This window comes from Tetrahymena thermophila (genome assembly GCF_000189635.1).
Source record: "Tetrahymena thermophila SB210 genomic scaffold scf_8254752, whole genome shotgun sequence".
Lineage (NCBI taxonomy): Eukaryota > Ciliophora > Oligohymenophorea > Hymenostomatida > Tetrahymenidae > Tetrahymena > Tetrahymena thermophila.
The window spans coordinates 135,982-163,763 of record NW_002476512.1 but is presented as its reverse complement, the minus strand read 5'-3'; the positions used below and the strand labels follow the sequence as shown (position 1 = coordinate 163,763).

At 21.7% G+C, this 27,782-nt stretch overlaps 7 protein-coding genes across 7 annotated transcripts; 4 read left to right on the top strand and 3 right to left on the bottom strand. All coding sequences in view use genetic code 6, as the record gives it.

Annotated features, from left to right (window-relative positions):
* Positions 1-1,094: 1,094 nt before the first annotated feature.
* Positions 1,095-2,142, top strand: TTHERM_00576940 (hypothetical protein; the record flags this gene model as incomplete). Its single annotated transcript, XM_001009384.2, has 2 exons — positions 1,095-1,109; positions 1,243-2,142. The coding sequence occupies 2 exons, from the start codon at positions 1,095-1,097 to the stop codon at positions 2,140-2,142; spliced, it is 915 nt and encodes a 304-aa protein (XP_001009384.2).
* An 891-nt stretch (positions 2,143-3,033) lies between these two features.
* TTHERM_000576939 (zinc finger, C2H2 type family protein) lies at positions 3,034-3,761 on the top strand (the record flags this gene model as incomplete). The annotated part of the gene is made up of 2 exons (XM_012796206.1): positions 3,034-3,667; positions 3,733-3,761. The coding sequence occupies 2 exons, from the start codon at positions 3,034-3,036 to the stop codon at positions 3,759-3,761; spliced, it is 663 nt and encodes a 220-aa protein (XP_012651660.1).
* A 453-nt stretch (positions 3,762-4,214) lies between these two features.
* TTHERM_00576950 (hypothetical protein) lies at positions 4,215-11,705 on the bottom strand (the record flags this gene model as incomplete). The annotated part of the gene is made up of 16 exons (XM_001009385.2): positions 4,215-4,706; positions 4,762-4,868; positions 4,929-5,062; positions 5,123-5,259; positions 5,316-5,533; positions 5,601-6,074; positions 6,134-6,977; positions 7,037-8,260; positions 8,321-8,569; positions 8,623-9,258; positions 9,318-9,463; positions 9,526-9,694; positions 9,764-10,015; positions 10,072-11,259; positions 11,331-11,539; positions 11,666-11,705. 16 exons carry the CDS (start codon positions 11,703-11,705, stop codon positions 4,215-4,217), a joined length of 6,519 nt encoding a protein of 2,172 aa, XP_001009385.2.
* Positions 11,706-12,461: 756 nt separating this feature from the next.
* TTHERM_00576960 (RING-H2 zinc finger protein) lies at positions 12,462-17,007 on the bottom strand (the record flags this gene model as incomplete). Its single annotated transcript, XM_001009386.2, has 9 exons — positions 16,273-17,007; positions 16,153-16,204; positions 14,416-15,976; positions 13,858-14,285; positions 13,157-13,792; positions 13,041-13,099; positions 12,921-12,985; positions 12,723-12,860; positions 12,462-12,666 (listed from the first exon to the last, which is right to left on the bottom strand). Exons 1-9 carry the CDS (start codon positions 16,903-16,905, stop codon positions 12,462-12,464), a joined length of 3,777 nt encoding a protein of 1,258 aa, XP_001009386.2. The 5' UTR covers positions 16,906-17,007.
* Positions 17,008-17,721: 714 nt separating this feature from the next.
* Positions 17,722-19,066, bottom strand: TTHERM_000576959 (hypothetical protein; the record flags this gene model as incomplete). Its single annotated transcript, XM_012796205.1, has 9 exons — positions 17,722-17,821; positions 17,879-18,106; positions 18,156-18,245; positions 18,298-18,387; positions 18,430-18,519; positions 18,593-18,637; positions 18,699-18,758; positions 18,810-18,877; positions 18,944-19,066. 9 exons carry the CDS (start codon positions 19,064-19,066, stop codon positions 17,722-17,724), a joined length of 894 nt encoding a protein of 297 aa, XP_012651659.1.
* Positions 19,067-19,634: 568 nt separating this feature from the next.
* Positions 19,635-22,055, top strand: TTHERM_00576970 (transmembrane protein, putative). Its single transcript, XM_001009387.3, has 3 exons — positions 19,635-20,512; positions 20,622-21,111; positions 21,162-22,055. Exons 1-3 carry the CDS (start codon positions 19,697-19,699, stop codon positions 21,959-21,961), a joined length of 2,106 nt encoding a protein of 701 aa, XP_001009387.3. The 5' UTR covers positions 19,635-19,696; the 3' UTR covers positions 21,962-22,055.
* A 2,012-nt stretch (positions 22,056-24,067) lies between these two features.
* On the top strand, positions 24,068-26,432 carry TTHERM_00576979 (transmembrane protein, putative; the record flags this gene model as incomplete). Its single annotated transcript, XM_001471111.2, has 3 exons — positions 24,068-24,883; positions 25,014-25,503; positions 25,555-26,432. The coding sequence occupies 3 exons, from the start codon at positions 24,068-24,070 to the stop codon at positions 26,430-26,432; spliced, it is 2,184 nt and encodes a 727-aa protein (XP_001471161.2).
* Between the last annotated feature and the right edge of the window lie 1,350 nt (positions 26,433-27,782).

Below are 27,782 nucleotides of genomic sequence, written 5' to 3'. Positions count from 1 at the left end.
TAATTTCTTTTATATTTTTGAAATTTTATTCAATTGTAGGAGAATAAAATGAAAAATCTAATTAAATAATTTAATTTTCTCGCTTAAAAAATAATGAGACAAAATAATTCGAAATTCTTACTCAATTTTTATAATTTCTTTTATAACAATATATAAGAGTTTATAAAAAAATAATAATTTCTCCTTTATCGAAGTAAAAACAAACTAAATAAAAATCTTAAAATAGACCTTAATTCTTTGAAGATAATTCTTTTGAAAATATAAAATTCTAGATTTTTTGAATGCGTTTATAGATTTGTACTTAGATAAACAAAATTCAAATGTTTAACCTAATATTCAGATCTAATTTTTAATCATTTTTAACTGTTTTTACAAATGTCAAGTTATTACTTAGGGAATCTAAAAAAAGATTTTTGGTTATGTTTATGAATTAAATAATATCTTAACTATTGGTTAAAATAGTAATAAAATTTAATATTAATTCTTCATATACCTTTTTTAAAGTATTTACTAGAGAGAAACAAACAAATAATGCAAAATATTTATCATGATATAGATGATAGATTTTAAGTTAATTTAAATAAATAAATATCTCTAAGAATCCATTTTAAATTGCCTGTTTTTTATAAATTATTTTTTATATTCTCTTATAAATTATCAAAGAATAGGAGAAAATAAGGTGACATAAAAATTAATCTTTAATAATAATTATTAATTTATAAAATATAAATTGATAAAAAATTAATAAATAAATAAACAAACAAACAAAAATGCAGAAAAGAAAAAGATAAACTTAAAAAAATTTATAATTAGATTTTAAGTGTAAATACTGTCCAAAGGCTTACAGTACCTAATCAGCTTTATACAATCATACATAATTAAAGCATGAAAATAAAACTACATGCAAAGGTTGTTAAAAAAATTATACTAATGGATATTTTCTAAGAAAACACTAATAAAATTCAGATAAATGCATCCTATTTTTAATTGAAGATTCTGATGAATCTAATACTGAATATACTTTATAATAAACCTAAGAAGAGCCAGAATAAATAGAAGAAGAAGATCCTTAAGTATTAGAATAATTGAGACAAATGATACAATAAGCGGTATTGATTTTTATTATTTTGCCTTAATAACTTAGTTTATTTTTTAATTTAGTGTAAAAAATAGACTTTTTAATTTTATTGAATTGCTTGTATTAAAAAGATATTTATTTATTTTTTACTTTATTCAAAATAGAAACCACAGTTCAGATCTGCAATTAAATCATTTCTAAAATGCGATGAAAATGTTAATTTGAATAAGCCTAGCTTATTTTTTAATCCAAAGTATCCTCTATTTGCTGACACTGTATTTGCCTTTGGTTCTGTAGATATAGACTATAATATCTTTTTATAAGATTTAGGATATATGGCAAATAAATATTTATATTATCAATAGTTTTAATTAGAATTATAAGATTCAATTTATAATTAAGTATAAACTAAGTTAGAATTAAACTAAATACTTATCTACAAAATATTAAAACCTTAGAGTTATCATTAAATTTTGTAAAATTTAGTCTACTAAAAATAAAAATTATTTAGTTAAGAACGTATAATTAATGATATACAAATTATAAATTAAAAAAAATTAAAAAATAATCAACAAATAGATTTGAATAAATTAGATTTCTAATAGAGAGTTTAGGATTTTTTGTAAGAATTTATAAAAAATATTCAAAAGAATAATGATTAAGATGAAATAAACTATTTCAATAAAACTAATTTATTTATAAGATAATAAGACAATAATTCATTAAATTTTTAAGAATTTGATATCAAAAAAATTTTACATGAATTAGAAGTAGAAGAATAAAAACCTTATAAAGCAGTTTTTGAATAAATGCAAGATGAAGAAAAAAAATTAATTGAACCAATAATTTAATACCTCTTTTCTTTTTTCAATGATTAGATTAAAAGCTAGATTCTTAAAATAATTTTATCTGCCTACCTATTCCCTAATTGTCACTAAGAATTGTATCAAAAGCTAATAAATAATAATTAAGACTATTTAATATTTAACTTTTTGATTAAGCTAAAAGGATAAAGTAGTTTTTTCAATTTTTTATAGAAAATTAAAAATTTATGGTAATAATGAATAGTCTTTATAATTATTTGTACTCTATATATAAAATACTTGAAGGTTTTTTCATTTTACGAATAAATAAAATGCATAACTACTTTAATAATTAATTTTTGTAATTTATAAATTTTAATTTATATATATTTATTAATCAATAAATAAAGCCATTCTTAATAAGCAAATAATTAATTTAAATAATATTATTAATAATTAATAGTTCAGAATTATTAAATTTGTTTAAATCATTAGATAAGAAATATTGTATTCAAAAATTTTACACAGTTTTTTATATTGAAAACTTTAAAAATAAAATTATATATTTTTATTATGCTATTTTTTAAATGTTTATTTCTATCACTTTTTTATTAAATTAATTTTAATTTATGTAAAATAATTAAATATCTTTTAAAAGACAAAAAGCCTTTATATTTTTTCTAGTTCAAATCCACAAATAATTTATTTATTTTTGTACTATTGTTTCATAAAATTTTGGCAATTGTTTTATTTTTTGTTAGCTTAGATAATTTTACTATAATTATAAAATTATTATATCAATAATTAAAATATAAATATATTAATCAAGATAACACTAACAATTAATTAAAAGTAATATATTTTATTTAATTTATTAAGTAAATTAATTAATCAAATTGAATTATAGAAAATTAATTTTACAAAAAATTATTATTTTTATTAAACAAATTTTTTTGAGTTGAAGCTTTTACTAAGACTTATTTATATCAATTATTTTTTATAGGGTTTGCAAATTAATTTAAAATAATTTAATATCTTTAGATGAATCTTGATTGGCTAGTTATTGTCTGCAAAATTTATTTAATAAATTTAAGAATTGATTAAAATTTAAAGCTCTATTCATTAAGTAAAGATTTGTAAATATATATTAATATGAAGCTAATTGATTTATAAGAAAATGAAAGTAGTCCTACAATTATTTCTAACTAAAGAAAATAAGTTTTAAGACAAGAAATGGTTAAATTTATGCTTTAAGCTGCTTCTCACTTGAAAATATCTACTAAAACTCTTGGCAAGGCACTTTATTTAGTTACTGCTTTTGATAAGATTTATGGGAAACATTTTGACTAAACTCTTTGCTGTATGTCAGCGATTTACTTAGCCTCTAAACTCGATGATAATTAGCTAGAAGTAGATAATTGTATAAAATAATATACACTTTTATCTCATAACTAAAAAAAATATCATAGAAAACTGTCGTTTGACTAATTGGAAACAGATGATGATTAATTGGAAATTCTGAAAATGAGTCTATTTGAAATGGAAACTGAATTACTTCTATCAATAGGTTTTAATCTTAAAATAAGAGTTCCTCAAGAGTATTTAGAATTTTATTAGAAAAAATTTTCAAAGTACATAGAGAAACCTATATTTGAAGCTGCTAATACTATACTTAACGATTCATATCAACTTAATGTTTGTATAACTCACAGGCCAGACCATATAGCTATAGCGTGCTTATACATATCAATGTCATTATTTAAAAAGGCTGATCTTTAAATCAATAGTAAATGTTGGATTGATTACATATTAGTAGTAAATGATTAATTTCCATTGCATTTATTTAAAAAGCTCCTAACTTAGATAAGTTCAATCTATGATTCTGTAAGTGCAATTATTTGATCTAAAACACTCAATTTGCATTTGAAAATATGAGTCAGAATTTAATTTAAGATTTTGAAAATTTTTCCAAATTTATTTTAAATAAAAGAGTAATTCATTTATTAATTATTTATTTTAATTTTCCAAATTATTAGAAAATAAAATAAAACATTTTTAATTTAAGAAAAATTATGAAGCTTTAAAAGCACATTTGATATGAAAATTTTGAGTGAGTATTTACCTTTATGTACAATATACAAAACTTATACTATAAATAATAATTCAGAGATAAAATTTCAATGCTTGATAATATTTAGTAATGAGGAAAATTATATATTTATATATTTTAAATTTTTAAAACTCTATGATTTTACAAAATTTATAGAGCTGATTATTTATTAAAATAATATTGATTGATTTATAATAAATAATCTTCTTTTTAAAGTAGACAATCACCATACTGTAGCTAATATTTGTTAAACATGGGCTAAGTTTGCAACAATGTTTTTTCTATGCTGCATCTCTTCACTCATCTTTTCGTTCTCAAAATATTAGCTTTCTCCCTGCGATTATTTATTTTCTTCAGCTTGTTGAATAATTCCTATTTGTATCTTATCAATTTACCTTTAAATTTTACTTTATACAAATTATAATTCTTGCACAACTTCTGGCTTGTTAAACATTATTATTGCTTAGTTACACTTGTAAAGTAAATTTTCAAACATTTAGCAAATTATGTCTTTCTAAAGTAAATCGTTTGAATCAGAAGAGACTACAGACATCATCAAAGCAGGCATTTAATTTTCTTTAGAGGTATAGAATACTTTACATTCACTTGAAATAGAAACATTACAAAGCAATAATAAAATCATCTCACTCAATTTCCCTCTGCAGTTAGTCTCTTATAAAATAGCAATCAGAGTGTCAAATATATTTTTTTCAATCTACAGAAAAATAAATTTATTTTTTATTTTTATTCTAAATATGAATTAATTTTACAAATAATCTTTGATGAGCATCCTGGTGGAAAGATAAGGCTAAAAGGAAATGAACAAAGTATTAAACAAAGTAATTGTTAGGGTTCCATTCTCTTTTTTTGTTCCAAACTTTATTTTATTATTGTTAAAGAGATTTTTTAAAAATTTAAATTAAAAATATTTATTTACTTTCAAATATTTTTTAATTGACTTAGTCAATAAACTTCTATCTATAATATACTTTTCTTATTTCTTGATTTTATCCAAGTACTTCTAAAATTTTCATGCAGTGCTTAAATTGATTCTTTGTGATTCCTTCCAATCTAATTTGCATTAAAAAAATATTAAATTATTTAATTTATTGAAAAAATTTATGAAACTACTTTAAAATATTAGCTTGTATGTCTGTTAGTATTTACTAAGTACGATTATCAACTAATCTTAAGCACAGTATCTAAGAGAAAACTTTATGAGAAGAGAAATTTGTAATCATTCTCGAATATGCATCAAAGTATTCATCCTACAAATTTAAAAATAAAAATAACATCTTGTAAATCAAATAAAATATTTTTTTACTTCATTTCTTATTGATAATAATTAAAGCTTATAAAGAATTTCGAGAAGATTTGTAGAAGATTTTTATAAAGTTTCCATTATTTTATCAAATTTAAATGAATCATCTTCTTTATCACAAAAAACAGCCTTAAAAAGACGGATATAAAACAAACAATCACTAGAATCGATTGGTTTTTCATTATATTTTACTGCTATATTAGATTCTTTTGCAGTCTTTCCTAATTAAATTAAATTTATTTTGAATATTTATTTTTAGTAAATTAAAATTATAAATGAAAGTATTACTTTTCATTGATTATTTATTAGAAGTGGTAGTTACATTGAAAACAGTTTGTGTTTCTACATTTATGTAGTCCAATACAGAATATAATTCTCTAATAATATCTTAGTAGAATCCAGAACAAACAAAAGCCTATTTTGAATAATTTGAACACGAAAGAATACCAGCTAAAGCAGATAGGACATTATTTCTTTCTTATTTAAAAGATTAAAATTCTATTTCTTACTTGATGAAAAGATGATTCAACAGCTTATATTGTCTATATGTTTAAAGTGTTAGATTTTCTCCTATAATTTCTTGATTAAAATCTTTAGAATCTATAAGTTGGCTCCCTTTTTGTCTCCAACCTCCTAAAAGCTATCCAATAAATTAAATACATGTTCTTTTCATTTCATCGTTTTTAGATTAATCAATGATATATGAAATAGATCTAAATATGTTAATGTAATTTCCTATTTCACTTTCATCAGTAACTTTTTCTAAAATAACAAATAAGATTAAAAAATAAAATATATTAAAATTAATTGATATAAAATACCTTTTATTTTTTCTTGCATGCGTTTGTTTATACTAAATACTGTTATATCTTCATTAAAAATAATGCACGTGTGAAGCAATTTTACTATTGAATTGACACAATCATCCAAAGATTTTTTATTTTTAAAGGATGTCTAAAACTAAGGATGGATGTATGAATTTGAGATAATTTTCAACCATTTAAGTAAATTGCCAAGCATATTTGTTCCGTTTATCAAGTAATTTTATTAGTTCTTATCTAAAGTTAAAATAAATGTTAGGAAATTGCAAGTTAAAGAAACGCTCATTAATCTTTCTGAGTTAATTTATGATCTATCTTTTCCATCAGATGGAGCTATTTTCCCTTGTCTTTCATAGAATTTTTTATCAAGAAGCTAAACAATTTTATCAAAGAGTTCTAATTAGCTCATTATTCCAAGTGATTTTTATCCATCAAGTCTAGTTATTCTATATAGTAGGCTAATAGCATTTGCATAAAAAATTTCAGGTGCTCCTTCTTTTTCAATCATCAATTTAACATGAGAAATTAGATTCTTACCATTAATGATACTCATCACTTCTGAAATTTCAAACCTTGTTTCAACTTCCCTTGGGTTTTTATATTCTTCATTTATATCTTCGTCTTAGGAGATGTCTCTATCATTTTCCTCGTTCTTTTCAAAATCGCTCTCTTCTTCATACACTTACAAAGCTTTTGTTAAAACTCTTGCAGCACAAATTACGACTCCAAATGCTTCATTAGGAGACATAACAACATCTACAGCAAGTTCAACAATAGATTTATATATTTTAAGTACTTTTGGCTCAATTAAATGCAAAAGAATGTTCCAGCTTAAAACACGGATCTAATATTTTATAAAAATAAATAAATAAATTTTATAACAATAAACAACTTTTTTATTACTTAAGTGCATCTATCATCAGTGTATTTTAATATCCATCCTAGAGTACTGGCTTTTAAGAGGTTCTTTTTCGAGGCTACAAGGGTTGAACGTTGCATGGCTTCAGTTATGTATTAAGAACTGCTAAAAAGACTTAAGTATTTCAAGAAGAAAATAAGTATATTCTTCAATTTAGACTTGTACATAAACTCAAAAGTAGGTTTATACATAATAAGAAGCTATTCCATTATATACTTCATAAAGGAATTTATGTCAAAATCAAGAGATTCAGGCTAGTCAAGAAGGACTGTCTGGAATTTAACAAGTGTATCAAAGTAAGTTTAATTGTGAGGGAATGCATTGAAGAATTTCATCATAAGATCCATGAAAGTTTACTTAAGGATTTTTTTTGTTAAAACATGCTTCAATTTAGGATCAGCCTATTTATGAATAAACTTTTAAAATGATATAAGACATTAAAAGAAAGGAACGATCATTTTAGCTTTATCTTTTAAATTAAGAGTAGGAATTTAGTAAACATAGCTCAGAGTAGTGGTAGATAAAAATGATATTATATCATGGATGAGAGTATTAAGAGGAATATTATATTTGTATTCATTAATATCAGTCTACTTTAGTATATGTCTAATTATAGTATAAGCGTAGTTTACATGCATTTAGGAATATTCACTACTCAAGACTTTAATAAATAACTCACAAACAAACCCAGTAAAGAATTCTTCAGTTCTGTTAGCAGGAGTCAATCCACAGTAATAGTCAAACCATTAAGTTAAAACTGCAAAGCATGTTTAATACTCTTGTTACACTATATTGTCGTTTGTATTTTATATTATAAAAGTTTATTGTAAGTCTGTAACGTTCTTAGAATATAATGAGTCAGCATTTTAAGCTTCAAGATATTTTTACACGTAGTAATCCTCAAAATCATTTAATGGATAAATTTTCCAAATTTCAACTAAGTTTTCGTCAATGCTCTTGTAAGTTAAGTTTATTTTAAAATCAATATATTAATCTTTTAAAAGAATATGAGCATAAAAATCACTGAATTCTTAATTCTGATTAAATTTTTCTTAAATATTTCTATAATATAAATAATTATTATTAAGGCATAAGGCATATAAAAGTTTTAATGAATAATATCTTAAATCTTTATCTTAGCTGACCAAATTAGTTAATAAGCTATACTTGAGGCTAGCTTACTTAACAGGAGATAGACATAGTAAGACCTTATATTTAACAAAATTTTTACAAATTACTAATTAATAAAATAAATTAAAATTTTTTACTTAAAATCTAAGTTTTGCAAACTGTTTGAAATTGCATAAAAATGCTGAAAGAAGTGCCAGCATACTAGTTCTTAATGGGATAGAAGGAGAGGTTTCAATTACAGAAATAGAATACTAAACTAAGAGAATTACAAGATTCTAAATCTCTTGTTAGACATATTATTTAGATTCGAGATAAGTCAATTTTTCAATTAGCTGTTCGACTGCAGATTATTTTAATTTTATTTCAACATTTTCTCCAATTATCACCTTTTCAGTTGAAATTAAACTTTAAAAAAATATAAATTATTTAATTTAATTACTTAATAAAGATTTGATATATCTTCTAAGTTGACTTGAACAGTTTTTTTTGAATTAAATTGTAAACTCTTATCGAAATAGCTAATGAGAGTTTATTATTCATTAAGGAAGGGAGCAAGAACATCTTCATAATTAGTTGATTCATCTTTTTTATGTTCAATTAAGAGACGTGCAACAAAATGTGTTGTATCTCTCTACAAGTAGGTATTTCTTAAAAGTTACTCGTTCCTTAAAATTGCATAAGCCTTTTTTCTGATAATAGGATGTTTGCTAAATAAGTCTAAAGTTATTAGATGAACCCAAGATTCTTCGCTTTTATTTCTTAAAATATCTGTTAATAACTCTGCATTTTTTGAAATGGCCTCATTTTCAGCATACTAAAGCTAGTTGAATACTGAAATAAATCTGTAGATATGATCTATAACACCTACGTCATTACTTTATTTGAAATAAAGAGTACAGAATTAATGAATGATCTGCAAAATGAGAGAAATATTCTCTTCCTTTGATAAACCAGCTAAAATTAATTAGCTTGCAAAATAAGGGTCTAATAGTGATTGGCATATCAGATTTTATAAAGATAACTATTGACCAGATTTAGTATTTATAAATCTATTAGATCTATTAATGTAGCTCAACTAAAAATTTGAATAATATTTAAAAATAAGATAAGCTTATTGATTCTAAAAGTAATTACGATTTCTTAAAATACAAGGTGAGATAGTTTTGTTGGTATGTTTGCTAGTTAGATAAAATACTTTCTCACATCCTAGTAATATAAATCTCCACTGGGTTTTGTGGGCTTCTCTGCGATTGTGTATAATAAAGTATCTAAATAGAGCTCTTTTATATATTCAATTAAATTAAATTATAATTTTTGTTATAATTTATTTATGTTTATTTACTTGGATATTTAGTTTGATTTGTAAATGGTAATGCCTAAACTAATTTAGAAATATTCTCTATAAATAATTAATATTCCTTCAATTAAACAAATGCCACTCCTTCTGCATATTGATTAATCTCGTTATCAAATTTTTTTAATATTTCAAGAGACTCAAGAAGTGATTATAACTAATTAATGTAAAAAATTATTTAAAATTATCATTTTAAAAATAAAAATATTAATAATTATTTATTTACTTTTCTATCTGATTAAATGTTTGATTTTCCAAAAATATCAACATATGCATAAAGTTCATCAAATTATTTCTTAGAATAAATGCATCTCAATTGAGGATTGAAAATGTAGTAGTAAAGCTAGTCTAGAAGCTTATTTGATCCTTCAATTTAGTAATCTTCAGGCTTTAACACACAAAACAAGTTTCTGATTTGTATTAGAAGGCAAAGATTTGATAAGTCTTCATAAATTTCTACTCTCTTTTATTCTATAACCTTAAAAATAAAAAATACAAATTACAAATTTTAAAGTTAAAGAAAATTTATTTTACAATAGAAAACTTTGAAAGAATTTCAAAAAGCAATGATCTTGTGGCAGGTAAGTTGATAGTCTTTAAATAATTTAATGCTGATGTAACTTCAGCAAGAAGAGAGCATATCAAACCAACAAAAATGTTTGACTTTATATTTTCAAATGTGCTACTGCAAATGAACTCAATAATCTGATAAAAAGTCCATTAACCTGAGTAAGTTTTAGATAGCGAATTTTAATCTTCTGGATTAAAAGATGGCTTTTTTAGAGAAGGATAACAATATTTAATGTGGTTTTTTTCATCTTTTAAATGCATTTAAACTGCTCTAGAGATATTTAAATCTTAATATACTCCAGAGTCTACTTGCTTAAAAGTTTTAACTATTTTTTTAATAATAGCAATTTAGTTTTATATTGAGTGATAAACAAACAACTAAGAAGTGGCTCTTTGCTAAATAAAAACTAGTTCTTAAATTATTTCATTTTTTCTTCTGAATATCTCAACAGGATAGTCTTTGATTATATTTGGAAGAATCTCTGTTAAAATATCATATTATATAGACTATTCACTAAACTTTAACTGAACTCCAATATCAAATAAGAATTTATCATCACTTTCACTTAATTCCTAATGAGGTAAATGCTTAAATTCTTTAATAACTTCCTGCTTTGGTCTTTCTAAAATTTATATTTTTTTAATAGTTTCTTCGAATTCTAACTATCCTCCTCTTATTCCACTTAATGTTTCTCTGTTAAAGCTTTACCCAACAGCTCTTTAATTAAGGGAACTACTAAATGAAGAATTATTATTATTATTATTGCTCTATCTTATTGAATTATTTATGCCATTTTTTGTATCTGACTTCAAAGTATTGTTATTTATTGTTTATTAATTTTGATTAAAGCTTATATATTAATCTTCATCTTGAATCCTTAAGTCGTTTTTACTACTTTTAACTGTTCTTACATTGTCTGCTTCTACATCATTCAGATTACTATTGCTTCCTAAGTTGCTTTCTATATTAATTGGATGAGCAAGAGTGTACTATTGTTCTTATAAATCTCTCAACTAAACAATATTTCTCAAAATTTCTTCAACAAGAGCCAAATGTGGTTTGAGATCTGCTTTTTATCCTAAAAAATTTTTGAATTCATAAAAAAATTCAATCGCACCATATTTATCAAATAACTTAGCCCCATTTACACACTAATTTTACAAAATAAAATTTGTTAATTTGGATGAAAAACTACAATTAAAATATATGTAAAATTCTATACAGATGTTAATATTTTGACTATTTAGATAGCTTTTAAAAGAATGTCAGGGCTAGTTTTATCTTGATATTTATTAATCCAATTCAATAAAACTGAAGGCAGCTCTTAAAATCTTAAAGACAACTCTTCTGGAGAGTGATTTTATTTATTATTAACTAGCTTGCTTAATAAAATCGATATATTTCCTTCATTAATTTGCTAGTTTGGCTATTCTATTATTTAAAATAAAATTGATTTAAATCTATTCTTATTACATTTCATTCATTGATTCATTTATGGCTGATATAAATTTAATTTTTAAACAATAATAATCAAACAATATTAAGTTAAATTGTTACTAATTTTATCGATTATATCCTTTGTTTTTATAATATTCATTTTAACTCTACTATAAATTGCAACAGCTCTTTACTTTTAACTTAATTGTAGCCTAACGAGTTTATTTTTTTTGCTTACTTATTTATTATTTTTAGATATTGTTGTAACTTTATTTGATTGATTTGTACAAATCCTCTTTTTTATTTATTTAAATTTCAAATAAAAGATTCAATTACTATTTTTATTTATTTATCTTAGATTAATATTTATATAATCTTAACAAAAAAAACAAAATAAAACAAAACAAACAAAACACTGACTATTTTATTCATCAAATCAAAATGAAGATCTAATCAATCAAAAATTTGAAATTTTTTAAATTATTTGCACTACCACATATCCTTTTCTCTTAACAATATATTTGTGCTTTGAATTATACTTCAAAGATCTAAACCATAAAAATTATTTGCTATTTATACTGGCTTTACATAAATTAATAAAAAACTAAACATTGATGCTAATTTAAGACAAATTCTATGGAAAATTATTTTTTTTATTTATGTTTAAAGTTTTGGTTTTAAAAAGAAAGTTTTCTTTTAATTTGTTTAGTCAAATAATTTGAAAATGCAGATTATAAATTATATATAAACTATTCAAAAGTAAATTATATTTTATTTTATTTTAGTTATTATGGTATTTATGAAACCTTATATTTACATTTTAGTTTAATTATATTTTGAATTATTTTAGAAAGTAAGTAATAGTAAGAGTATTATTATTTATATTATTTCATTTATTATAAGAAAGATAATTAATTCAGTATGAAACATCAACTTACAAATCTTAATTATCTTCATTTTATTAGTCTGAGTTTACTTAGACTAAATTTTACCTGCATAAAGGACAGCTTCCTTTGATTTTAAGCCAATCATCAACACATGAAATATGAAACCTGTGCTCGCAGTTTAATTCTTTGACTTTTTCTCCTTCATCAAAATCATTTAAGCATATTGCACATGTCCTAGATTTATTTAGTTTTATACTTTTTTTTCAGTCATTAATAAAATTTATATTTACTTATGTGTTTTATTGCTTGTGTGGAAGGTCGTTTTCATTTTATCTATTTCTTCTTAATTCATTCCAGGCACTTAATTACTTTCTTCTTGCTATAATGCCTCTGAGTCAATCTAGAAAGAATATATATGCCTAGATATCCTAATTTTTATTAAATAAGAATTAAGTGAATAAATATTTGAAGTAATTTATCATATTTACAAGCTATTTAATTCGTGTCTATTTAAAATATCTCTCATCAGATTTCTTGCAAACTCGTCAAAGAACTGTTTAAAAAATATGAATAACTTTTTAATTTGAGGTTGAATTTGAATTTATTACTCTAGGATCAGGTAGACTTATTTAAGATGAGTTTTCATACATTTAATTGTCAATATCAACTATTTGTATAAATAATTTTTTGAATAATATTCAAAATTTATTAAAAATAAATTTACTGTTTATCTAATTCACATTGAAATTTATTTCATTTGGGGAATTTATTTAGAATGTAATATTAAAATTATTTTCATATATCTAACTTTCATTATCGTCATCATCATCATTATCATTATCATCGTCATCATCATCGTCTTCTTCTTCATCGTCATCATCTTAATTGTCATCGTCTTCATCTTATTCTTCATTATTATCATAGCTGTCAATATCTTCTTCGAAATTGATATTATTTTCCGTATTTTATAAGTATTAAGAATCATAGTTTTCTTCTTACTAATCTTGGCTATCTTCTTCTTAATATTATTGAAAAAGATACCCATTGTCAAACATATGAGAATTGAAGTTATATCTTTCAAATGATTATTTTTCTTCTTCTTCACCATAAATATAACTCTCTTATTCGCTATCTTCATTATAATCCTAGTAATCAGATTAATATTCAATAAAGTTATTTAAAATATTGTTGTTAAATTCATTTTATCCAATATAAGCTTGCATTGAATTTAGATTAGAATTAGATCCAGCAATTTATTAACTGCCTTCATTTGATTATCTTTGTTAATTAGAATTGCCTTGATTTTAATTTCTACTTAATTGTTAATTCCATCTTCTTCTATTCCTTCTTCCGTTTTATCCTTCAATATTAAAATTAATTATTTAATAAATTATGAGCAAAAAAATTTAATTTAATAGAATATACTTAATATTGTATGAGGTTCTGCATGTTAAGTTCTTTCATATTGTCTTCTATTAATATTATTCTATTAACTAGATTGATTATTTGGGTAGTAAATATTTGGCAGAAAATGATTCATTTATGACTAATTGTAAGAATGGTTCTCTTCATTTGAGAAAATATCGTATCCATAATTGCTGTTATTGTTTGTAGATTGATTTTAAGCGTTTTAAGATAACAAGTGTTAGTGATTAATTTATTGTTATTGCTACTAATTATTACTTATTCTTCTTAAGATGTTATTGTTAAGGTTCACATTTTGTAAATTAAAATTTAAATGATTATTGTTTTGAGGATTATTATTAATCTATCTGTTGTTAATTGAGTTTATTTAATTCATAAAATTAATTTAGTTTGCTTACAGATTTCTTATTCTATTCAGCTCAATGAAGCTAATAACATTTTAAAAAATGAATAAATATAAATGAATATAATTAGAAAAATAATTTCCATAACCTAATAAAAAAACTCTTAAAAATAAATAGGTAAAAAAATTAAAATTTTTAGTTAATAAAATTGTACTTTTGATCATATTAACTTGTGTAATCTTCGTAGTCTTCTTATTTTTATTCCTCGTTGTCATTTTAATCGTCTTCTTCAATGTTTTATATAATTTGATTGTTATTATTATCTTCATCATCTTCTATTTCAACTTCATTATTATTATTTTAACTATCAAAGTCATAATTATACCTTTCAATTATGCTCTAATTTAAGCTATTTAAAAATTAATTATATCCGTTATTCGTATTACCAAAGAAATCACTAGTTGTTGATTATGCTAATGAATTAACATTTAAGTTTAGGTATTCGTTATTTACCATTTATATATGAGACATCCCAGTCTAGTTCATGTATTAGTTATAAGTATTTCCATTTTAAATTTAAGAAAACTCGTTTAACGTTTCTGAAAGGGACTATTATTATGACTGTCTATTTTATTACTATTGATAATTAGCTTAATTATTTGAATTGTTTGGTCTTACTGTAATTCTGTATCTTGCTTGATGCTGCTAATTTTATCTATTATGATCATTTAAATTGCTTGCAGAACTATTGTTGAAAGCTTAGTTAAATTATATATTGTTATTTTATAGTTGCCCATTCGAACTAGGTTATTGCATGGAATTTCTGCGAATATTTTCATTTTATAATGAGTTATGTCTATGGCTAATATTATGATGACTTTACTAACTTTATTATGTGGGTTATTATTATCTATTTTAATTATATTAGTTACTTGTTTGATTTCCTTCTGTACTAATTCCTATTATCTGCAAATCAGAATATTAATTTTATTAATGGGTTTAGTTTTCATTTTATGGACCTTGAAAATTTTAGTTTCCATTCTATCTATTTTAGTTTTGATTGATATTATTATTATTATTATTTTTATTGCTAAATGACCTAATTGTTTATGGATTTCTAGCTCTTCCTGTATTATTTGTATGTTAGTTATTTTAATTATTAGAGTTTGCCCTTTGATTGTTTGCATTTTCGATTTGAGCAGCTGCTTATCTAACACGCTAATGCCTATTAGATGCTAAAATTTACAAAGGAGAATCATTTTATTGATTAAATTGATCATTCACATTTGAAGTTAAAGTATGATATTAGCTCTCTTTATTACTAAATGACATATCCATCACATGATTATTTAATTATATTTAATTTTAATTGATGTTTATTAACTCTTATATGGGAATATTACGAATGTTATTATTCCTTCCATTAGCTACATTAGAATTTCTTTTATTCCTATTGGAATTATTTTAATTTAAATAGTTTTGAGATTACTGCAGTTGTTAAGAGTTTTCTAAAAAATTATTTGAGGAGTGAATAGAAATTTAATTAGAGTGTTATCTATTTTAGATATTATTTTATTATTAATTAGAAAAGCAACTTGAGCTACTTTAGCTAGCTATATTTGAATTATTAGACTAATTATTTGATTAGATTTTTTACAAGCCTGATTAATTTAAAATATTTTAGGCCGAAGCTTAAAATCTCATTCTCTGTGAATCCTGCGGTTAATTATAAGAAACCACATTACTATTGTTACCCAAGATGCTGTTATTTCCACCTTTTTAATAATTTAATAATCTTAAATTCAATAAATTTATGATATATTTTGTTGTTTAGTGGCATTTTAATACAAGTTAAATATTAGAATCTAAAATATAGTAATATCAAAAGAAAAATAGATATTTAATGGAAACAAATTAGTAATAGTTTATTAATGAATAAATAACTATTTACCATTTTATATTTATTGCCCAACTACACTTAATCCGCATACGCTATTGCATCCCTAGTTTTTAAAATAATATTTTAATTATTTTTTTTTGTTTAAACATTAATTTTTTTTATGTAATTTACATTTTAACCACATTAAACACAAGGTTGAGAAGATCCTTGATAGAAATGATTTGAAGGATTTCCGCCTTAATAATTTCCAATTTAATTGATTTTTTTATCATAGCCATGCTTTTTTTCAAAATGTTTATTTATTTACCCATTTATGGTGTTACTAACTCTTCTGCTTTGGTTTAAATTTGAATTCATATTATTGCTATTATTGTTACCTAAAATCAAAGTGTTATTAGTCGATAAATAACTAGTTTGAGAAGTTGAAGCTAAGTTTACTTAAGGATTATTATTTCCTCGATTCACTCCATTTAATATTAATTGTCCATTTTGGGGAATATATTTTGGTTACTCAGAACTCTAAGTAGGGAAACTATTTTTTCTTTCCTCAACTACATTCCTCCCCGCCCTTGCCATCAGAGAAGGTTTTTTAATAGTTTTAATGCGCTTATTAGGTTATGCTTGATTTTGATGTAAGTTTTTTTAATATAAAAATTAATTTTGAGCTTGATTTGGTCTATTGGCAGATTAAATCTAACCATTCATAGCTCTATGGATGGAGTTAATTGGCTATCGCTAAAAAGAATTAAGCTACTATTACTGCTATTGAGATTAGATTGGCTATTATTAAGATGATATCATCATAAAAAATGCAATTCTAACTTTTATTAGATGATCAAATTCAATCTGATTAATTAATTATTTTAAATTGATTTAAATACTACTTAGTTATTCGCAAATATTATCAAAACTATTCTTAATTTACAAATTTTCATTCACTATATACACTAAATTATTTATCAAGCTAAAATCACTATGATTTATTTTTTTTTTCGCTGCCTCTTTATCATTCATACCTCAATTATTTATAATTATATTTAACTCGATTGATATATTATTTATCTTTCATTCATTACTACTATTAATATTTTTTGTGACTCTATTTAATTTAAATATAAGCAAGCATATATCATTTCTCATCTATTCAATTTTTTGGTTACTTTTTAAATAATATTAATATCTTTCCAAAAAAAATTTTTGATTATTTGTAATAAGCAAATTAATTAAAATATTCAATTGGATATTTTCATAATGTTTGAATTTCTCATTATTCTATTTTTAAATAGTTTTTTTATGTAAATAAACACTTTTTAAATTAATTTTAAAGTCAAATATTTATAATTTAAATAGATATGTTTTAAAAATTAAATATAATAATAAACAAAAGAATAAATATTTCTTAATAATTACAGATTATATTTTAGATATTTTTTTATATTAATTAAGGTATACTCTAATTTTTCATCAATTTAAGTACTTTTTTCGAAATTTTGAGTGATATTTTTAGATACTTAAATAAGCCCTGAAAAGATAATAATTCTAAAATCCACTCCATAAATATTAGAAAGATTATAATATATTGAGAAGTATTGAAAAATATATATATTTGTGTACATACTTTCATTAATAAAATAACTAAATTTTTATTAATCTTTTAGATTCTCTCATGCATCTTTAGATAATTCTAGTTGGATTGTTCTATTTTTAATCTATAAAATATCTAATATAATAGTTTAAGTAAAATTTTATCAAAATTAATAATAATAATAATAATAACTTGACTGACAAGGAAAACTGATAAAGCTTATTAAACTTAGATATTTCTTTACAAAAATCAAGAATTCCTTCCCAAGTAACTAAATTATAACTTAATTAACTAAAATTAAATACTAAAAATAATATTTAAATGATATACTCTAGAAACAACTAAATACAATTGATATATTAATATGATTCATATAGCTAAAGTAATGAATTTAACCCATCATTTGTTAAATAATTTTCACTATAATTTAGTAAAAATTAATAAAAGTACTAAAAAGAATTTAAATAACTTTAAGTTTAATGACAAATGCTTTATCTTTTTTAGTTAAATAACTGAGTTGATTAAATATTGGGCATCTTTATTATCTATTCTATTTTTTCTGTAAATAATTAGTAAAAAATGTATATAATCAACTAAAAATAGAAAATTACGTTAGATCTAACACTAAATACTGCAAATTTTAAATTTTACCAACTTGTTTCCATAATTCTTTCAAAGCTTTCTCTCCTAATTTAGAATAGCTGATTTAAATTAAAAAAATATAAACTGTCTTATCAAATTACCACAAATTTATTTCTAGTCTTATAATATACTTGCATCCTGAAAAATCTCTCATCATTTAACTAAATTGCTTATCGATTAACTTGTAATAGCTAAAAATAAATAAAATTAGGTAACAATTAACTTTTTACTTCAAAGTGATTGATAAAGATCTCAAATTTTTACATTGTACAACAAACCTTCCTATTTGAAAGCAAGAATTAGACAAATCTGTTTAGATTTATCTAAAATAGAATATTTATTTTTTATAATATTTTAGATTTGAAGATACTTACTTATGTTTTATTCTTAGTTTTAAAATTTAATTGTAGGGAACATAGTTTTGCAGCACCTTTAAAAATAGTATGCATATATATTGTAATTTTAAAAAAATAAAAATTACTTCTTCATAGTCATATTCTTTATTCTCTAAATCATTAACTTATTTATCTTAAATTCGATTTTAGGGGTCTTTTTATAAAATATTTTTATTTGATATACTAAAAAGAAAAATTAGATGATTAATATTAAAAATACTTAATTATTTTTTTATTATTTCTACTGCTTTTGTTACGATATTGCCCATTTTTTATTATTATTTTATTTACTCCAATATATTAAAATATCTAATTCATATATTTTAAGAAAATTATTATACATTTTTTTAATTTTAAAAATACTAAATTATATCATTTGTAAAATTTGTAAAAGACTTTTTACATTTGAATCACTATTAACAAATATTTTTATTTTACTTGATAAATATTACATATTAATATATTAAGTGAGAAAGTAATCTTTTTTGCAAACAAATTTTAGATAAAAATAAGTGGGAAAATTTATTGTCTAAAAAGTAATATTCTAAATAATTTAAATAAGAAGAAAATTAAATTGAAAATGTAAATAAAAGGTTTAGTTTTTATTAAAAAATGAGAATGAATTTCAAATGTGTAGTTTAATGTTATTTTTTTATTTAAAGAAAATTTTTATACTAAAATATAAAAAATAAATTTTAATACCAAAAATAAAGTTTATTTTTTTAACGATAGTTGATGAAATGACTTACAAAAAAACTTAATTTTTATTTATTAGGTCATTTTTTTAGTTTAAAAAAATTTAATTCATGGATGAATTATTTACCAATATTATTTTGAAGAGTTATAAGAAGGTGATTCAATCAAATTATTAATCCTTTTTAAATTTTTTTTATTTGCTTAAAAATCATATTTAATTTATTATATTAAACAAACAACATAAAAAATTAGTAAAATAAAAAAATATAAATTTCAAATGGAAAAGCTAGATTATTTTGGAAGAGATATACAAATAAGATTCAAAGGTTTAAAAAGCCACAAGACTAAATGTGGCACGTTATTAACTTTTATATTAATTGCTCTGATTTTGATAAGATTATGTTACTTGCTTACAGACTTCATTATAGGTAATAACCCTTCTTTTCTTTATCAAGAGAGATAAGTCAAAAGTCCAAAGAAATTTGAAATAACTCCAGAAACATTTAGCCTAATTTTTGGGGTTTTAGATGTTAACAATAATTATGTTTTCGATCCAGAAATAGTTACAGTTGAGTCTACGCTTGAACTTAAAACAACCACTTACAACGAGACTACTCAATCTTACTAGGATAATTGGTCTACTACTTAAATTCCCTTAGAAATGTGCACATAAGATCTGATTGTAAGCGATCTTGTATTGTAAAGTGAATTTTCTTATCTGAGTTCCCACTATTGTTTTCCTAAGAATTTTAAACTATTCATTGAAGGCGAATACCATTCAGATAGTTTTGCTTAAATTTATTTCTATATTAAAAGATGTAGAGGATCTCACTGCAAATCAGATTCAATTATAGAGTAATTTTTTAGTCATTTTTATGGTGAAGTAATTTTTACAGATGTTTATGTTAGCCCTGAAAACAAAAATAATCCCTTTACTAAATACGTTAGAGACAATTTTTGGGAAGCTGGCTATAATTTTCCTTAAAAGGTTTTCATGGAAATGAGGAATAACTATATCGAAAGTGATTTTGGTTTTTTCACATCAAATATTTAAACTGATATCTATCCTTCTTACAGTCAAATGTATTAAATGGTAATATATTTATTTTAAATATTATTATTTCCTTCTAAATATTATTTTGAAAATCTATAAAAATTTTTTTTAATATTTATAAACTCACAACTAATTATCTTATTAAAAGATGACTTCACTTGTAGATGATATTTATACTACCCTTGTGCTTAGGCTTGAAAAGAAAAAAGAAAACTTATATAAGAGATCGTATAAAAATTTTTTATCAGCAGTCTCAGATTTAGGAGGGTTATTGCAAGTTTTAACAACTGTGGGAATCATTTTAAGCTTTTTCTTTACTTAAGCGCATTTAAATTAAGAACTAATAAACAATACATTTACATTTAAAGAAAGCAAAAAGAGAGAAGAAACAAAAAGCAACTAATAAGAATTTATTTAAACAAATTAAAAACAAAAATCTACTTTCTCGCCAATTTCAAAAAACAATGATAGTCAAAATTCTAAAATTTAAGGGAAAAATTATACTCTAAATACACCAAGATAAAGATCAATTTCTAACAGCTCTTTACTATAAAATTTTAAGTCGAGATTCAGAAGTTCTGATAAAGAAAATTCAAGTGAAAAGCTAGATGCTCTAGATTCACCTTCTTAAAGAATCAGTAAAATATAATTAAATTTCTGTTTTTAAAAATAAACTTTTTTTTATTAGGATAAATAATAAATGATCATTTGTAACTCTAAAGAAACTAAGAAATGAATCTGAAACAAGAATAAGTAGAAAATCAAAATCAAAAAATAGATCATAAAAAAATTTTTATAAGAAAACCAACAATCCTTCTAGAAGAAAATATCAATAAAGACTCAAATTCTATGAAATTCAACATTTTTTAATACTTAAAATCTCTTTGCTTGAGGTATGGTGACTTGAGAAGAAAAAAAGTGATTTACGATTAGAGTATAAAATAACTTTATCACTATATTGATATTCAATTGATTATTAACAAATTGATTGAATTTGATAAATTAAAGCGTATTGTTTTAGATGATGATTAATTATTATTATTCGAATATCTCCCAAAACCATCAATCTGTTATTCTTTTAAAGGAAATTCTGTCGAATTCCATGATAACTAAAGCTTCACAATTTCTAAAAAATCAAAGAATGAATTAGATAATATATAGAAAGCAATTTAATCATTCAAGAATGTGTAAAATAAACCACTCAAAGATTAAAAGGATGCTAGAATCATAAAATATTTAGATTTAACTTATAAATAAATATTTGAGGAGTAATAATAACAATCTTAGATTTATTAAGATAAACCTTAGGAGAAAAAGAGTATGGAAGAAGAGATATTCAAATTAAGAATTCTTAGTAATAAAACATACAATAAGAATTTGTTGAAGAAAATAATAATTTCTATGTGGAAGACAATTAAAATGAAAGTAATATAGAAGAAAATTTAAAAATTTACAACTCTGTATGCTATAAATAATCTCCTCTCATGACTAATTCAATTTTAAAATAATAAAATTTATAAGCATTCTCTCTTGAAATAAAATCAGAGAGTAATCAATAATGATAAAAAAAATATTTAATACCTATCTATTTCTTTACTTCATATTTTGATAATGATTTTTAATATAGTCACTTTTAAAAGTAATGAAGTACTTTAATAATGTTAAAAATATGAATTGATTAGAAAAATTTTATTATTTTTGTTTTTATTTTTGATTATTTGCAATCTTAATAAATCTGATTTGTATAAGCTCTTTAAGTAATTTTATTGTTATTCAATTTTCTCTAAATAAAAAAACCAGTAACAGTAAAGAAAAAACAATATTTAATTTTATTCCAAAAATATCATTTTTGATAAATACAATTTTTATTATTTTTGATGGATCAAAAGTACTTTAGTAAATTTTACAATAACATAATCCTGAAAGATTTTTACATTTTATTATTGAAAAAATTATAAATTTTAAAAGATAAAAATTATTCCTAATTATAAAGACATAATCATAATTTATCAAATATTTTTTTTATGATTAAAGGAATGAAACTAAGATTGTACATGGAATATATATATAAATTGATTATGATCACATTTGTGACTTTAACTACCCCAAAAATAAAAAAATTTCAAATAATAATCTAAAATTAAACTTTTGTAATTAATAATTTTCATATCAACAAATAATAGATTTAAGAATAAAATTTAAACAACTTATAATTATCATAATTATGTTTAGATTAATCTATCTTGACTAAACTAGATCTTTTATTTTTGAGTAAAAGCTAGCAAGAACTGTGGGAGAAAAAAGCATAGTATGGGCTTCCTTCGTACGAAGTGGGATTTTTATTTCTAAGTTTAAATTAACTAATATAAATCTTATTAATAAAAGCATATATTACAAATTTTAAAACCAATATACTCAAAAATAATAAAAATGAGTAGGCAACATATTTTAGTGAGAAAATAAGTTAAGCAAAACTTAATTTTATGATAAATCAAAAAGACTGCCATAATAAAAATAGTTTTAAAAATTTTATTTTTACTTGTTTTTATTTAAGAATTATAATGAAAATGTTAGATTTTGATCATTTTTCACTATTATTTATCAAAAATTAATAAAAAGTTTAAAAAATTAAAATATCTTTAAGTTTAATTACAAATGCTTCTACTTTTTTTAGCTTAAAAACTGAGTTAGTAAATTATTTTTTATCATTATTATCTATTCAAATTTTTCTTAAAATTATTTCTAAAAAACTAAATAAAAACAAAATATAGAAAATTTCATTAGATTAATATTAAGTATTACAAAGTTTTAATTTTACTGACTATTTCCATAATTATTTCAAAAATTTTCCCTAATTTTGAAATGCTGATTTAAATTAAAAAAATATACTTACCAAACTTAATTACCATAAATTTATTACAAGCTTTATAATATACTTACATCCTGTAAAATTTCTTAAATTACTAAATTTTTTTTCGATTAGAATATGATTTTTAATGGAAATTAAATGTTGTTATTTCAAGAAATACTTTAATAATTTTAAATAAAATATTTATATAATTTAATATATCAATTACTAAAAATGTAAATTTTTACATAATTCAATAAATATTTACTTACTAATTTATATTATTAAAAATAAAAAAATTCAATAATATTTTAAACAAATAAGTTTTAGATTCAAAAAATTTTAAAAATTTTAAATGTAAAAAACCATATTTTAAATAATAATAAAATACAATAATTTATAAAATTTTAAAAAATGAACAAGTAAGTTTGAAATGTAGAAATCTTTGTATTAAAAACGAAAATAAATTTAAAATTAAAGACTAAGATTTTTTTTGAAATAATTGAAGTATAGACTTACAATAATAATTTAACTTTAATAATTCTAAAATAGGTTATTTTTTAGTTAAAAAAATTTCAAATGCTATTTTTCGATATTATTTTTTAGGTAGAGTAAATATAGAAGAAGCTAATTCAGACTATTAATGCACTTTTTATTTAAAATTTTTTTTTTTAAATTTATATTTAATTTATTTGATTGAAGAAATAATTTATTAAATTTGAATAGTAAAAAAAGATAAATTAGAAATGGAAAAGCTAGATTATTTTGGAAGAGATATACAAATAAGATTCAAAGGTTTAAAAAGCCATAGGACTAAATGTGGCACTTTATTAACTTTTATTCTTATTGCTCTAATTTTGATAAGAATATGTTATTGGCTTAATGACTTCATAACAGGTAATAATCCTTCTTTTCTTTATCAAGAGAGATAAGTCAAAAGTCCAAAGAGATTTTAAATAACTCCAGAAACCTTTAGCCTAATTTTTGGGGTTTTGGATGTTAACAACAATTATGTTTTTGATCCAGAAATAGTTACAGTTGAGTCTGTGCTTGAACTTAAAACAACCACTTTCAACGAGACTACTCAATCTTACTAGGATAATTGGTCAACTACTTTAATTCCCTTAGAGATATGCACGTAGGATCTGATTGTAAGCGATCCTGTATTGTAAAGTGAATTTTCTTACCTGAGTTCCCATTATTGTTTTCCTAAGAATTTTACACTGTTCATAGAAGGTGAATACCATTCAGATAGCTTTGCTTAGATTTATTTCTATATTAAAAGATGTAGAGGTTCTAACTGCAAATCAGATTCTATTTTAGATAATTTTTTTAGTCATTTTTATGGTGAAGTAATTTTTACTGACGTTTATGTTAGCCCTGAAAACAAAAAAAATCCCTTTACTAAGTATGTAAGAGATAATTTTTGGGAAGCTGGTTATAATTTTCCTTAAAAGGTTTTCATGGAAATGAGGAATAATTATATTGAGAGTGATTTCGGTTTTTTCACCTCAAATGTTTAAACTGATATCTATCCTTCTTACAGTCAAATGTATCAAATGGTAAATATATCTATCTATCTATCTTTTAAATATTATTTCCTATTAAAGGATTATTTTGAAATTTTGAGAAAAAAAATGTTTAACTTTTAGAATATTTCTATACTCATACTTATTTTTTTTTACTAAAAAGATGACTTCACTAACTGATGATATTTACAGCACCTTTGTATTTCGATTTGAAAAGAAAAAAGAAAATTTGTATAAGAGATCATATAAAAATTTTTTATCAACAGTCTCAGATTTAGGAGGATTATTACAAGTTTTAACAACTGTGGGAATCCTTTCAAGCTTTTTCTTTACTCAAACACATTTAAATTAAGAACTGATTAACAATACATTTACATTTAAAGAATGCAAAAATAAATAAGAAACAAAAAGCAACTAAAGATAATCTATCTATAAAGATTAAAAAAAAAAATCTGTTTGCTCATCAATTTCAAAAAACACTTAAAGTCAAAATTCAAAAATTTAAAGTACAAATTAGACTTTAAATGTTCCAAGATAAAGATCACTTTCAAACAACTCATCAATATAAAATTTTAAGTCGAGATTCAGAAGTTCTGATAAAGAAAATTCAAGTGAGAAGCTAGAAGCTCTAGATTCACCTTCTAAAAGAATCAGTAAAATATAATTAAATTTCAATATTTAAAAAACATATCTTCTTTTATTAGGATAAATAATAAGTTATCATTTGTAACTCCAAAAAAATGCAGAAATGAATGTGAAACAAAAAGAAGGAAGCCATAATAAAAATGAAAAAATAGGTAATAAAAAGAATATTGATTAAAAAAAATAAAACCCAACAATCCTTTTAGAAGAAACTATAAATAAAGATTCAAATTCAATGAAATTCAATATATTTTAATATTTAAAATCTCTTTGCTTGAGGTATGGTGACTTGTAAAGAAAAAGAGTGATTTACGATTACAGTATAAAATAACTTTATCACTACATTGATATTCAATTGATTATTAATAAATTGATTGAATTTGATAAATTAAAGCGTATTGTTTTAGATGATGATTAATTATTATTATTCGAATATCTCCCAAAACCATCAATCTTATATTCTTTTAAAGGAAATTCTGTTGAATTCCATGATAATTAAAGCTTTACAATTTCCAAAAAATCTAAGAATGAATTAGATAATATATAGAAAGCAATTTAATCATTCAAAAATTTGTTAAATAAACCATTCAAGCATTAAAAGGATGTTAGAATCTTAAAGTATTTAGATTTAACTTATAAATAAATATTCGAGGAGGAGTCATAATAATCACAGATATCTTAAGATAGACCTTAGGAGAAGAAGAGTATGGAAGAAGAGATAGATAATCAAATTAAGAACTCTTAATAATAATAAGATTTTGATGAAATAAATTAAGATTTTTTTGTGGAAGATAATTAAAACGAAAGTAATATAGAAGAAAATTTAAAATTTTACAATTCAGCCTACAAATAATCCCCTCAAATGATTCATTCAGTTTTAAAACAATAAAACTTGAACAACTTCTCTCTTGACATAAGAACAGATAATAATCAATATTGATTAAAACAAATATTGATTAATCTACCTTAATTGATTATTAGATAATTATTTTTTAATCTCTTCATTTATTCAAGTCGTCAAATATATTAGTTTTACTAAAAATATTAGTTGTTTAAAAAATATTTTTATTTATGTTTTTATGTTTGTTCATTTATAATTGAATGAATATTCCTGATTTGTGTAAGATTAAATTAATTTTTTCATTGTTATTCTTTGATCTCTGAATAAAAACGTCAGAATAGAAAAAGTAAATTTAAATTTTGATTAAGCAATACTTGAATAAAATGCAATTTTTATGTTGAGTGATAAGTAGTATTTTTGATGGATCAGAAGTCTTTTAGTAAATTTGTGAAAAAACATAAACCCCAATAGATTTACATTTTAATCAATGAAATAATATTTCCAACTTTAATTTTTGAAAAATTATTCATACTTTTTTTTTCTTTAAAAAAGATTTTTTAAAAAAATTGAGAAATGAAATAAAATTACTTTTGGAAGATATTTTAAGTAAAAAATAAAATAGTTTGTGATCAAACTGCTAAAATACTTTTGTCAATATTCTTTTCCAATATACTTTTATTTTTAAAATAAATTTTTGAGAGAATCAGATTTTTTCTAAATCAAATAAAGATTGAAACAAATCTCAGACAAGATATCATAAAAAATTTTCTTATCAAATTATTTAATGAAAGAAATAAAATAACCATACAATAACTAAAGTATTTCGATTTAAATAACTTTTTTTATCTAAAATTTTATAAGATAAAGCCATCTTTATTATAGAAAAATATGTTGTAACAAAATTCTTTTATTAACGAAATTTTTTATTTCTTTATTAAAGAAACATTTTAATCTAATACATAAATTTACTTTTATTTTAGTTGTAAATTTATAAAAATATTGTACTTGAAGTTATAGAATATTATGCATTATTTAATTAATGAAAAACAAAATTTAATAGCCTCTGTTATCATTCAATCATTATTTTAAGCTTTTATTTGTTTAAAGACTAAGCAATTTAAATTATACCATTTTTTATTAAAATTTTTCCAAATAAATCAATACTTGATTTCATAACTGCTTTTAAAAAGATTAATGATAAATTACCCAAATTCAAGAAATTTAAATGCATTTTCAAATAAACCAATTTAAAAATTATAATATTTAATTTTGCTCAAAAAATACAATACAATAATTATAAAATAGGCATTTAAAAATAAATTGTATTAAAATAGAATTTTAAAAACCCCTATAAAAACTATTTTTATTTTGACTTAAAAGGATTTGTAAATTAATAATTTAAATATATCACTTCAAAATGAAATTAGAAATATTCACTTTGATAAAGGT